The 14,720-nt window shown below is 46.2% G+C and overlaps 1 protein-coding gene across 4 annotated transcripts in view; it reads left to right on the forward strand.

Annotated features, from left to right (window-relative positions):
- The window catches only part of PLA2G4A (phospholipase A2 group IVA), a 241,714-nt gene that overhangs the window by 114,559 nt on the left and 112,435 nt on the right, over positions 1-14,720 (forward strand). For all 4 annotated transcript variants that reach the window (XM_077277665.1, XM_077277667.1, XM_077277666.1 and 1 more), the window contains one exon: positions 2,076-2,190. In XM_077277665.1, the coding sequence (XP_077133780.1) occupies positions 2,076-2,190 (115 nt within the window). The remainder of the gene's footprint in view (positions 1-2,075; positions 2,191-14,720) is intronic.

Here is a 14,720-nt window from a genome sequence, read left to right on the forward strand (position 1 = left end):
ACAAAGATCTATGGAAGGACCTGGAGAAAGTTCTTATCCTTTTCAGGGGCAGAGCTGGGGGGAAAGGTCCATTTAACATCTATCCTGGAGTTTCTCCAGAGAGGACTAGATCTCGGTCTTTCAGTAAGCACCCTTAACGTGCAGGTCTCAGCCCTAGGGGCACTATACAGTTGTGACATGGCAGGTGATAGGTGGATCACTAAGTCCATCAAAGCCTGTAGTAGAGCCGGATCAGTTACTGTCTGTAGAGCCCCTCCATGGGATCTAAATTTAGTCTTGAAAGCATTGTCAAAAAGCCCCTTTGAGCCTTTACATTCCACCTTGGAAAGGATAGTCTCACTAAAAACATCTCTGCTAGTGGCCCTTATGTCAGCTCGCAGAATGAGTCACATCCAGGCTTTATCAGCAGACCCCCCCCCCCTTACATTCAGGTTCCGGAGGATAGTATAGTTTTGAGATTAGATCCCGCATATCTCCCTAAGGATGGTACCTTCATATCTATAGAAGGTGGATGGAAAGAACCATTAGAAACCTTAAGACCTCTCCTAGATTACTGAAAGGATATAAAGGGGTATCTAAAAGGACCTTACCCAGATGGGTCAGAGAGGCTGTTAAGCTACCTTATGTCAGGGCAGGTAGGGCCATTCCATAAGGTCTGAATGCCCATTCCACAAGAGCCATGGCGGCATCTTGGGCGGAGAAGGCAGATATCTCCATCACCCTGATTTGTAAGGTGGCCACATGGTCCTTTCCATCCACTTTCTATAGACACTATAAGCTGGATATGTCTGCTTCCTCTGACCTTACGTTTGGGAGAAGGGTTCTAGAAGCTGTGGTCCCTCCCTAAAATATACGGTATATATATTTATATAATTCTCTGTAATTCTCTTGTGATGCCGTCATGGGTGACTGATAAACATGGATATTACTTACTGGTAATGTGTTTTTTCGTACCCCTTGACGGCACCCTTATATTCCCTCCCTGTTAAATCACTCTTTTGGATTTTTGTAGCTACACCCCTTTATTTGTGTTGGTGTATTTTAAGGATGAATAGGAGTATAATTTATGTGTGTACACTAACCTGGGAGTTCCGTCTTGTGCTCTGTAAACCAACTGATGTGAAGAGAGGAGCTGCCCTTTTTATCTTGACGGTTTCATGTCCTTGAAGGGCAGATCCCCTCTCTTGTGGTGCCATCATGGGTTACAAAATAAACACATTACCGGTAAGTAATATCCATGTTTTTGGACAGTGTTATAGAGAACACAGTGATGCCTTCCTTACTTTTCTCTTGGAATTAATTGTGTGGTTTTATTTTGAGGGACTGTTGGCATTTATAACCAACGTCGTTAATAATGTAATGTCCTTCTAATATTTCTTATTGATATACCTTCTTTGTAGTGAATTGTTCCTTTTGAGGGCATCATGCACAAAAATATATACCACAAGTTTACATTTTTTAATAGAAGCTGATCGGTGATGTATACCATTGCAAAGGCATACAAGGCTCAGAGGTGTATATGAGGAGATCCAATGTATACCTCTAACTCAAAATGAAAGTGCTGTGTGAATTGAAAATTAATTTTTCCCTTTTTTTTAAAAAGGGGTTTTTGTGGATCACAATATTGATGACTTATTTCACTCCTCGCACCCCCACCGCTCAGCAAAGTTTAGCTACTGCTATATCGAGAATAAGCTGTGTACAGAGGCTAAACTTGACATACTCTTTACTAGGTATTCTTGGTTACTGTAGCTCCGCTCTTATTTACTTCTAGTAGATCTGAGCAGCAACCTAGAATGGTCACTGTACATTATCTGTAGCCATGCATGTAGATATGTACAAAATGGAGAGGCCACTACCAAAAATACCAAGCTGTGTCTGCTAAATAATGAGGTAACTTGCTAGAGCATAGTGGTCCCCTCAAGCAGCTGATTAGTGGAGGGTAGAGTATTCTAAAAATATTCTGATCCTGAAGATCCCTTTAAAAAAAATTAAAAATGAGTTTTTCTAATATTGATGTAGGGATGAATTTACTTTCAATTGACCTTTTCGTGATGTGTTTTTTCTTGTAACAGAGAATGCACAGCAAGTTGACAAACATGCAGGAAAAAATAGGTGATGGTCAGTGTCCAATGCCCTTGTTTACGTGTCTTCATGTGAAGCCTGATGTGTCAGAGCTGATGTTTGCTGGTAAGATTTCTGGATATCTGAGTATGATAGTAGATTTTCTGTGACTGTATTATAAACTTAATTCACATAAGCGAAGTATGCACCTGTGATGGTAAATCACCGAGCAGGGAAAAATGGAGCTGATTTCTAGTGTTATTTTTTTTTATTATTATTCTTCATGCCAGTGCTGGATTCACAGCTACACTGAGTATGGGTTTGTAATGTCCTCATTACTAGGGTTGAGCGAAACGGGTCGATCATTTTCAAAAGTCGCCGACTTTTGGCTAAGTCGGCGTCTCATGAAACCCGATCCGACCCCTGTGCTTGTCGGCCATGCGGTACGCGACTTTCGCGCCAAAGTCGCGTTTCAATGACGCGAAAAGCGCCATTTCTCAGCCAATGAAGGTGAACGCAGAGTGTGGGCAGCGTGATGACATAGATCCTGGTCCCCACCATCTTAGAGAAGGGCATTGCAGTGATTGGCTTGCTGTCTGCGGCGTCACAGGGGCTATAAAGGGGCGTTCCCGCCGACCGCCATCTTACTGCTGCTGATCTGAGCTTAGGGACAGGTTGCTGCCGCTTCGTCAGAAGCAGGGAGAGCGTTAGGCAGGGTCCACTAACCACCAAACCGCTTGTGCTGCAGCGATTTCCACTGTCCAACACCACCTTCGGTGTGCAGGGACTGTGGAAGCTATTTTTTTTTTTTTTTCCCCTCAGCGCTGTAGCTCATTGGGCTGCCCTAGAAGGCTCCGTGATAGCTGTATTGCTGTGTGTACGCCACTGTGGAAACCAACTGCTTTTTTCAAAGCACATATCCTCTTGTTCCTTCCTTTCTGCACAGCTATCTTTTTTGTTTGTCCACACTTTTTATTTAATTTGTGCATCAGTCCACTCCTATTGCTGCCTGCCATACCTGGCTTACATTACTGCAGGGAGATAGTAATTGTAGGACAGTTTTTTTTTTTTTTTTGTTTTTTTTTGTGGGAGATTAAGATTGGCATTTCTGCTACAGTGCCATCCCTGTGTGTGCCATCTCTCACTGAGTGGGCCATAGAAAGCCTATTTATTTTTTCCGTGATTTGTGTTCTAAAATCTACCTCAACACAAAAACACTACATCAATCAGTGGGAGAAAAATATTGGCCTCAGTCAGGGCTTGTGTGCCACTGCTGTGTGTGCTATCTCTCATTCAGTGGGCTATAGCAAGCCTATTTTTTTTTTTTTTTTTTTAATATTATTTGGTTTCTAAAGTCTCCCTGAAAAAAAAAAAAAAAACCTAAAAAAACAGTGGGAGAGTAATATTGCCCTTTCAGCTTGTGTGCCAGTCTTGACTCCTGGGTGTGCCACCTCTCTCCCTTTCATTCAGTGGGCCATAGAAAGCCTATTTATTTTTTCCGTGATTTGTGTTCTAAATTCTACCTCAACACAAAAACACTACATCAATCAGTGGGAGAAAAATATTGGCCTCAGTCAGGGCTTGTGTGCCACTGCTGTGTGTGCTATCTCTCATTCAGTGGGCTATAGCAAGCCTATTTTTTTTTTTTTTTAATATTATTTGGTTTCTAAAGTCTCCCTGAAAAAAAAAAAAAAACCTAAAAAAACAGTGGGAGAGTAATATTGCCCTTTCAGCTTGTGTGCCAGTCTTGACTCCTGGGTGTGCCACCTCTCTCCCTCTCATTCAGTGGGCCATAGAAAGCCTATTTATTTATTTTTTTAAATATTATTGGGTTTCTAAAGTCTCCCTTAAAAAAAAAAAAAAAAACTAAAAAAACAGTGGGAGAGTAATATTGCCCTTTCAGCTTGTGTGCCAGTCTTGACTCCTGGGTGTGCCACCTCTCTCCCTCTCATTCAGTGGGCCATAGAAAGCCTATTTATTTTTTTTTTAAAATATTATTGGGTTTCTAAAGTCTCCCTTAAAAAACAAAAAATACATAAAAAAACAGTGGGAGAGTAATATTGCCCTTTCAGCTTGTGTGCCAGTCTTGACTCCTGGGTGTGCCACCTCTCTCTCTCTAATTGTGGGCCATAGAAAGCCTTTTTTTTTTTTTTTTTTTTTTTTTTTTTTTTTTTTTTTTTTTTTTTAATATTATTTGGTTTCTAAAGTCTCCCTGAAAAAAAAACAAACATAAATTAGGTGGGAGATTAATATTGACATTAGTGCTTGAGTGACAGTCCTGCGTGTGTGTCATCTCTGTGATTTTGTGCCACAGAAAACAGAGTGTGTAACATTGTGCCTGATTTTCCTTGTGGTCTCACCAACCTGTTAAGGGATATTGAAATCATACTGAAGTTATAGCTCACCGTGTAAGTTGTTTGACAGCAACAAATAAAGTTACTTTGGTTAAGATTTTAAAACAATGAGGAAGTCTGGTGCAAGAGGTCGTCGTGGGCGTTCATTGTCAGCTGGTAATGATGGTAGTGGTAGTGGAGCATCAGGTGGTCGTGGGGATAAAAATATTCCACCTAAGTCTGGAGCTGTGGAGCCAGTTTCGTCGTCAGGCTACACAAGGCCTCGAACGCTCTCTTTTCTGGGAGTAGGAAAACCGCTTTTAAAGGCGGAGCAGCAACAGCAAGTTTTGGCTTACATTGCAGACTCAGCCTCTAGCTCTTTTGCCTCCTCTTCCGAAACTGGTAAATGTAAAAGCAGCGCGTCGCTTGTGGATGTTCACGGTCAGGGACAAGTCGCTTCCTTGTCCTCCTCAGCAAAAACTACAACAAGAGAGAAGGATGCAGCAGGCGACACAACGGGTCACTCCATGGAGCTCTTTACACATACCGTCCCTGGCTTAGAAAGTGAAACATTTAACAGGCCATGCCCATTACAAGTATATTCTGACATGGAGTGCACTGATGCACAGCCACAGCCAGAGTACTATGCTGCTCCTTTGACTCAGACCACCACATTGCCCTCTCAGGGTACAGATCCACAATCAGACCCTGATGAGACTATGTTGCCCCGCCACGAACGCTATACCACCGACCGACACAGTGACACAGACGAAGTTGCACACGAGCTCGAAGAGGAGGTAATAGATGACCCAGTTATTGACCCCGATTGGCAGCCATTGGGGGAACAGGGTGCAGGCGGCAGTAGTTCAGAAGCGGAGGTGGAGGAGGGGCCGCAGCAGGCATCAACATCGCAACAGGTTCCATCTGCCGGGCCCGTATCTGGCCCAAAACGCGTGTCAAAGCCAAAACCTGTTGGAGCACAGCGTTGCCATCCGGTTAAAGCTCAGTCTGCAATCCCTGAAAAGGGATCCGAGTCTAGGAAGAGTGCAGTCTGGCATTTTTTTAAACAACATCCAACTGATCAGCGCAAAGTCATCTGTCAAAAATGTTCAACTAGCTTAAGCAGAGGTCAGAATCTGAAAAGTCTAAATACTAGTTGCATGCATAGACACTTAACCACCATGCATTTTCAAGCCTGGACTAACTACCAAACGTCCCTCAAGGTTGTAGCACCCTCGGCCAATGAAGCTAGTCAGCAACGCAACATCCCTTCCGTCACTGTAAGGCCACCATTTTCCGCACCACCGGCAGTATCTGTGCAGGTTTCTTTGCCAGCCAAAAGCAGTCAGGGTCAGGGAATCACCAGTTTTGTAGGAGGAAATATTGCATCTAGGGCACCGGCGGAAACAATACCGTCTCCAACCGTCTCTCAGTCTGCCATGTACACCGGCACACCCGAAAGTTCCACGATCTCCAGCTCTCCAGTCCAGCTCACCCTACATGAGACTCTGGTTAGAAAAAGGAAGTACTTATCCTCGCATCCGCGTACACAGGGTTTTAACGCCCACATAGCTAGACTAATCTCGTTAGAGATGATGCCCTACCGGTTAGTTGAAAGCGAAGCTTTCAAAGCCCTGATGGAGTACGCTGAACCACGATACGAGCTACCCAGTCGACACTTTTTTTCCAGAAAAGCCATCCCAGCCCTGCACCAGCATGTTAAACAGCGCATCGTCCATGCACTCAGGCAATCTGTGAGTACAAAGGTGCACCTGACTACAGATGCATGGACCAGTAGGCATGGCCAGGGACGTTATGTGTCCATCACGGCACACTGGGTGAATGTGGTGGATGCAGGGTCCACAGGCGACATCAATTTAGGGACAGTTGTGCCTAGCCCACGGTCTAGGAAACAGTTGGCTGTAGGCGTTCGCACCCCCTCCTCCTCCTCCTCCTCGTCCTCCTGCAGAAGCTACAGCTCTTCCACAGAACGCAGTCTGCCAACCACTCCATCGGCAGATGACACTGTTGCACACCAGTTGTCCCATTATGGGCCAGCTACTGCCAAGCGTCAGCAGGCTGTATTGGCTATGAAGTGCTTGGGCGACAACAGACACACCGCGGAAGTTCTGTCCGAGTTCTTGCAACAAGAAACGCAGTCGTGGCTGGGCACAGTAGATCTTGAGGCAGGCAAGGTAGTGAGTGATAACGGAAGGAATTTCATGGCTGCCATCTCCCTTTCCCAACTGAAACACATTCCTTGCCTGGCTCACACCTTAAACCTGGTGGTGCAGTGCTTATTGAAAACTTATCCTGGGTTCTCCGACCTGCTCCTCAAAGTGCGTGCACTTTGCTCACATATCCGACGTTCGCCTGTACACGCCAGCCGTATGCAGACCTATCAGCGGTCTTTGAACCTTCCCCAGCATCGCCTAATCATAGACGTTGCAACAAGGTGGAACTCAACACTGCACATGCTTCAGAGACTGTGCGAACAGAGGCGTGCTGTTATTTATTTGTGGGAGGATACACGGGCAGGCAGTAGGATGGCAGACATGGAGTTGTCAGGTGTGCAGTGGTCTAAGATACAAGACATGTGTCAAGTCCTTCAGTGTTTTGAGGAATGCACACGGCTGGTTAGTGCAGACAACGCCGTAATAAGCATGAGCATCCCCCTAATGCGTCTGCTGATGCAAAGTTTGACGCACATAAAGGAGCAGGCGTCTGCACCAGAGGAAGAGGAAAGCCTTGATGACAGTCAGCCATTGTCTGGTCAGGGCAGTGTACAGGACGAGGTAGCGGGCGAAGAGGAGGTGGAGGACGAGGAGGATGATGGGGATGAGTATATTTTTAATGCCGAACCTTTCCCGGGGGCACAGGAATTTGGTTGCGTGTCACGGCCGGGTTCTGATTTTTTGAGGGACACAAGTGACGTAGATTTGCCTGCAACTGCCCCTCAACCAATCACAACCGGAGATTTGACAACTGGAACTTTGGCCCACATGGCGGATTATGCCTTACGTATCCTAAAAAGGGACACACGCATTACGAAAATGATGAACGATGACGATTACTGGTTGGCCTGCCTCCTTGATCCACGCTATAAAGGCAAATTGCAAAATATTATGCCACATGAGAACTTGGAACTAATATTAGCAACCAAACAATCAACTCTTGTTGACCGTTTGCTTCAGGCATTCCCAGCACACAGCGCACGTGATCGTTCTCACACGAGCTCCAGGGGGCAGCAGACTAGGAGTGTTAGGGGTGCACACATCAGAAGTGGCGTTGGACAGAGGGGTTTTCTGACCAGGTTGTGGAGTGATTTTGCTATGACCGCAGACAGGACAGGTACTGCTGCATCAATTGAAAGTGACAGGAGACATTTGTCCAGTATGGTTACTAACTATTTTTCATCCCTTATCGATGTTCTCCCTCAACCGTCATTCCCATTTGATTACTGGGCCTCCAAATTAGACACCTGGCCAGAATTGGCAGAATATGCATTGCAGGAGCTTGCTTGCCCGGCAGCAAGTGTCCTATCAGAAAGAGTATTCAGTGCTGCAGGTTCAATATTAACCGAAAAAAGGACTCGTCTGGCTACCCAAAATGTTGACGATCTAACATTCATTAAAATGAACCACAACTGGATTTCGAAATCTTTTGCCCCACCTTGCCCGGCCGACACCTAGCTTTCCTATGAAAAGCTCTTGCCTGTGAATTACTTTTCTAATGTCTAATTTGCTGCAGCTGATTGTACAGCATACGACATGTTTACACCTCCCTAAATGGCAAAACTCCCCACACGGGGCCGTGGTATCGCGACTTGGCGCAAGCACCCGTGAGACTGCTGTTTGTCTGAAGAGGTGGGTGTGCTCGCTTTTGGTTGACGGCATTGCTACTGGGTCCCTCATAGTACAATGTAGTGTCTCTGGCGGTGGTGGTGCGCACCCAACGTCAGACACACCGTTGTAACATGAGGGGCCCTGGGGCGGTCCCGCCGGCCTCAAGAGAGTTCCCCCCTACCCCAGCTCAAAATGTGCTCTACCACGTGCAAAATTATGTCGCACAGCTCCACCAATCTTTAGTCTATTCGCTGACATCATTCAATGTCTGGCACTGACAATACAAATTTGTAGACATCTATGATGCAACTTAAAGTAGTCTGTGTCTGTGTCCTATATTGGCACCATTAAATAGTTACTGCCAAATTACTATGTCAGAAACTCAGTAGATGAGCCCACCCCTGTACCTAAGTATGCCACCTTTTTTTTTGTTTTGGTTGTTTTGCGAGACATTAACATCTATTTATATTTTGGGAGTACTGGGACAGACACTCCTTGCACTACTCCTCCACTCACCACCAAGCTGCCTGTGTATCCATGTAACCGCTGTAAAGCTGCCATGAGCCTATTGTTTGTTATTTTAGGCCTTTGATAGCCTGTCTGCGGTCCCTACTTTAAATACTCCTCCACTCACCACCAAGCTGCCTGTGTATCCATGTAACCGCTGTAAAGCTGCCATGAGCCTATTGTTTGTTATTTTAGGCCTTTGATAGCCTGTCTGCGGTCCCTACTTTAAATACTCCTCCACTGACCAGACCACTGCTGCCCGTGTACCCCTGGAACCAATTATAAAGTGCCTACAGCCAGCCCATTTTCTTATGTTAGGCCTTTGAAGCCTGTCTGCGGTCCCTACTTTAAATACTCCTCCACTCACCACCACCAAGCTGCCTGCCCGTGTATCCATGTAACCGCTGTAAAACTGCCATAAGCCTATTGTTTGTTATTTTAGGCCTTTGATAGCCTGTCTGCGGTCCCTACTTTAAATACTCCTCCACTCACCACCAAGCTGCCTGTGTATCCATGTAACCGCTGTAAAGCTGCCATGAGCCTATTGTTTGTTATTTTAGGCCTTTGATAGCCTGTCTGCGGTCCCTACTTTAAATACTCCTCCACTGACCAGACCACTGCTGCCCGTGTACCCCTGGAACCAATTATAAAGTGCCTACAGCCAGCCCATTTTCTTATGTTAGGCCTTTGAAGCCTGTCTGCGGTCCCTACTTTAAATACTCCTCCACTGACCACCAAGCTGCCTGCCCGTGTATCCATGTAACCGCTGTAAAACTGCCATGAGCCTATTGTTTGTTATTTTAGGCCTTTGATAGCCTGTCTGCGGTCCCTACTTTAAATACTCCTCCACTCACCACCAAGCTGCCTGTGTATCCATGTAACCGCTGTAAAGCTGCCATGAGCCTATTGTTTGTTATTTTAGGCCTTTGATAGCCTGTCTGCGGTCCCTACTTTAAATACTCCTCCACTGACCAGACCACTGCTGCCCGTGTACCCCTGGAACCAATTATAAAGTGCCTACAGCCAGCCCATTTTCTTATGTTAGGCCTTTGAAGCCTGTCTGCGGTCCCTACTTTAAATACTCCTCCACTCACCACCACCAAGCTGCCTGCCCGTGTATCCATGTAACCGCTGTGAAACTGCCATGAGCCTATTGTTTGTTATGTTAGGCCTTTGATAGCCTGTCTGCGGTCCCTACTTTAAATACTCCTCCACTGACCAGACCACTGCTGCCCGTGTACCCCTGGAACCAATTATAAAGTGCCTACAGCCAGCCCATTTTCTTATGTTAGGCCTTTGAAGCCTGTCTGCGGTCCCTACTTTAAATACTCCTCCACTCACCACCACCAAGCTGCCTGCCCGTGTATCCATGTAACCGCTGTAAAACTGCCATAAGCCTATTGTTTGTTATTTTAGGCCTTTGATAGCCTGTCTGCGGTCCCTACTTTAAATACTCCTCCACTCACCACCAAGCTGCCTGTGTATCCATGTAACCGCTGTAAAGCTGCCATGAGCCTATTGTTTGTTATTTTAGGCCTTTGATAGCCTGTCTGCGGTCCCTACTTTAAATACTCCTCCACTGACCAGACCACTGCTGCCCGTGTACCCCTGGAACCAATTATAAAGTGCCTACAGCCAGCCCATTTTCTTATGTTAGGCCTTTGAAGCCTGTCTGCGGTCCCTACTTTAAATACTCCTCCACTCACCACCACCAAGCTGCCTGCCCGTGTATCCATGTAACCGCTGTGAAACTGCCATGAGCCTATTGTTTGTTATGTTAGGCCTTTGATAGCCTGTCTGCGGTCCCTACTTTAAATACTCCTCCACTGACCAGACCACTGCTGCCCGTGTACCCCTGGAACCAATTATAAAGTGCCTACAGCCAGCCCATTTTCTTATGTTAGGCCTTTGAAGCCTGTCTGCGGTCCCTACTTTAAATACTCCTCCACTGACCACCAAGCTGCCTGCCCGTGTATCCATGTAACCGCTGTAAAACTGCCATGAGCCTATTGTTTGTTATTTTAGGCCTTTGATAGCCTGTCTGCGGTCCCTACTTTAAATACTCCTCCACTCACCACCAAGCTGCCTGTGTATCCATGTAACCGCTGTAAAGCTGCCATGAGCCTATTGTTTGTTATTTTAGGCCTTTGATAGCCTGTCTGCGGTCCCTACTTTAAATACTCCTCCACTGACCAGACCACTGCTGCCCGTGTACCCCTGGAACCAATTATAAAGTGCCTACAGCCAGCCCATTTTCTTATGTTAGGCCTTTGAAGCCTGTCTGCGGTCCCTACTTTAAATACTCCTCCACTCACCACCACCAAGCTGCCTGCCCGTGTATCCATGTAACCGCTGTGAAACTGCCATGAGCCTATTGTTTGTTATGTTAGGCCTTTGATAGCCTGTCTGCGGTCCCTACTTTAAATACTCCTCCACTGACCAGACCACTGCTGCCCGTGTACCCCTGGAACCAATTATAAAGTGCCTACAGCCAGCCCATTTTCTTATGTTAGGCCTTTGAAGCCTGTCTGCGGTCCCTACTTTAAATACTCCTCCACTGACCACCAAGCTGCCTGCCCGTGTATCCATGTAACCGCTGTAAAACTGCCATGAGCCTATTGTTTGTTATTTTAGGCCTTTGATAGCCTGTCTGCGGCCCCTACTTGCAATACTCCTCCACTGACCACAATGCTGCCTGGAGTGCCTGCCTGTGTATCCATGTAACCGATGTAAAACTGCCATGACTGCCTACTGTTTGTTATTTTAGGCCTTTGATAGCCTGTCTGCAGCCCCTACTTGCAATACTCCTCCACTGACCACACCAATGCTGCCCGTGTACCCCTGGAACCTATTTAAAAGTTCATAGAGCCTAGTTATATATTTTATTTACTATTAATAAGGCCATGATGGACTACGCTGTACCACGCTACAAGCTAACCAGTCGACACTTCTTTTGCGAGAAAAGCCATCCCAACCCTCCACCAGCATGTAGAAGACCGCATTGTCCATGCACTCTGGCAATCTGTGAGTACAAAGGTGCACCTGACAACAGACGCATGGACCTGTAGGCATGGCCACGGAAGATTACGTGTCCATTACGGCGCAATGGGTTAATGTGGTGGATGCATGGTCCACAGGGGACAGCCTACTAAGTCTGTCTGCAGTCCCTAATTCAAATTGTCCTCCACTGTCTAAATCGGAACTTCCACCTTCTGGCTTTCGGCCTATAGTATCAGAAATTAAACTGCATTTGGCCTTCAACTTTGGTTAGGGCCTACTAACGGCTTCTGCCCCTCCCTGGTGTTGCCCTCAACTAAATAAAGCTGAGCTTCAACCTTCTGCTCCAAATTACCATTTTGAAAAATGCAATAGGCTTTTCCGGCCTACTAAAGGTGTCTGTCTGTGTGCCCCTGCCTGGTGTTGTCCTCAACTAAATAAAGCTGAGCTTCAACCTTCCGGCTCTCATTAAGTGGTTTTAAAAAAAAAAAATGGTGGTTAGGGCCTACTAACGGCTTCTGCCCCTCCCTGGTGTTGCCCTCAACTAAATAAAGCTGAGCTTCAACCTTCTGCTCCAAATTACCATTTTGAAAAATGCAATAGGCTTTTCCGGCCTACTAAAGGTGTCTGTCTGTGTGCCCCTCCCTGGTGTTGTCCTCAACTAAATAAAGCTGAGCTTCAACCTTCCGGCTCTCATTATGTGGTTTTAAAAAAAAAAATGGTGGTTAGGGCCTACTAACGGCTTCTGCCCCTCCCTGGTGTTGTCCTCAACTAAATAAAGCTGAGCTTCAACCTTCCGGCTCTCATTAAGTGGTTTTAAAAAAAAAAAATGGTGGTTAGGGCCTACTAACGGCTTCTGCCCCTCCCTGGTGTTGCCCTCAACTAAATAAAGCTGAGCTTCAACCTTCTGCTCCAAATTACCATTTTGAAAAATGCAATAGGCTTTTCCGGCCTACTAAAGGTGTCTGTCTGTGTGCCCCTCCCTGGTGTTGTCCTCAACTAAATAAAGCTGAGCTTCAACCTTCCGGCTCTCATTATGTGGTTTTAAAAAAAAAAATGGTGGTTAGGGCCTACTAACGGCTTCTGCCCCTCCCTGGTGTTGTCCTCAACTAAATAAAGCTGAGCTTCAACCTTCCGGCTCTCATTAAGTGGTTTTAAAAAAAAAAAATGGTGGTTAGGGCCTACTAACGGCTTCTGCCCCTCCCTGGTGTTGCCCTCAACTAAATAAAGCTGAGCTTCAACCTTCCGGCTCTCATTATGTGGTTTTAAAAAAAAAAATGGTGGTTAGGGCCTACTAACGGCTTCTGCCCCTCCCTGGTGTTGTCCTCAACTAAATAAAGCTGAGCTTCAACCTTCCGGCTCTCATTATGTGGTTTTAAAAAAAAAAATGGTGGTTAGGGCCTACTAACGGCTTCTGCCCCTCCCTGGTGTTGTCCTCAACTAAATAAAGCTGAGCTTCAACCTTCCGGCTCTCATTAAGTGGTTTTAAAAAAAAAAATGGTGGTTAGGGCCTACTAACGGCTTCTGCCCCTCCCTGGTGTTGCCCTCAACTAAATAAAGCTGAGCTTCAACCTTCTGCTCCAAATTACCATTTTGAAAAATGCAATAGGCTTTTCAGGCCTACTAAAGGTGTCTGTCTGTGTGCCCCTGCCTGGTGTTGTCCTCAACTAAATAAAGCTGAGCTTCAACCTTCCGGCTCTCATTAAGTGGTTTTAAAAAAAAAAAATGGTGGTTAGGGCCTACTAACGGCTTCTGCCCCTCCCTGGTGTTGCCCTCAACTAAATAAAGCTGAGCTTCAACCTTCTGCTCCAAATTACCATTTTGAAAAATGCAATAGGCTTTTCCGGCCTACTAAAGGTGTCTGTCTGTGTGCCCCTCCCTGGTGTTGTCCTCAACTAAATAAAGCTGAGCTTCAACCTTCCGGCTCTCATTAAGTGGTTTTAAAAAAAAAAATGGTGGTTAGGGCCTACTAACGGCTTCTGCCCCTCCCTGGTGTTGTCCTCAACTAAATAAAGCTGAGCTTCAACCTTCCGGCTCTCATTAAGTGGTTTTAAAAAAAAAAATGGTGGTTAGGGCCTACTAACGGCTTCTGCCCCTCCCTGGTGTTGTCCTCAACTAAATAAAGCTGAGCTTCAACCTTCCGGCTCTCATTAAGTGGTTTTAAAAAAAAAAAGGGTGGTTAGGGCCTACTAACGGCTTCTGCCCCTCCCTGGTGTTGCCCTCAACTAAATAAAGCTGAGCTTCAACCTTCTGCTCCAAATTACCATTTTGAAAAATGCAATAGGCTTTTCCGGCCTACTAAAGGTGTCTGTCTGTGTGCCCCTGCCTGGTGTTGCCCTCAACTAAATAAAGCTGAGCTTCAACCTTCTGCTCCAAATTACCATTTTAAAAAATGCAATAGGCTTTTCCGGCCTACTAAAGGTGTCTGCCCCTCCCTGGTGTTGTCCTCAACTGAACAAAGCTGAGCTTCCACATTCTGGCTTTCGCCCTATACTATCAGATATTAAACTGCATTTGGCCTACTAGTGTGGTTAGGCCCTTGAAACAGTGTTTGCTACTCCACTGAACAAAGCAATGCCGCCTGTTTAGTCCTGTTACCAATTTTGAACTGCATGTAGCCTACTTTATTCTTTGGCCCTATATCTGTTTCCTCCTCATCCTGCCCATTGCCCAGCCACTGCTAAATGAGTCTGCTGGTACATTGACCTAGACCACTACATTCCCCTTGTACTCTACACAGCCAGAATCTGTCCCTGCTGAAAGTAAGGTTCCACTTCCCGCATGTTATACCACCTTACACAGGGACAAAGAGGAAGGTGCAGATGAAAGTGCAGGTTCCTTCATCAGGTGGGGGGGCATACTCGTTGGCGACGTCACTGGCACAGGGCCCCTTAGAGTACGCAAAAGTGTCGCTGCTGGTGGGAGGCGCCCCCGCCATGCAAACACACCGCCGTACTTTGAGGGGCCCTGTGCC

Source organism: Ranitomeya variabilis, chromosome 8, assembly GCF_051348905.1.
Source record: "Ranitomeya variabilis isolate aRanVar5 chromosome 8, aRanVar5.hap1, whole genome shotgun sequence".
NCBI classification, from domain to species: Eukaryota; Metazoa; Chordata; class Amphibia; order Anura; family Dendrobatidae; genus Ranitomeya; species Ranitomeya variabilis.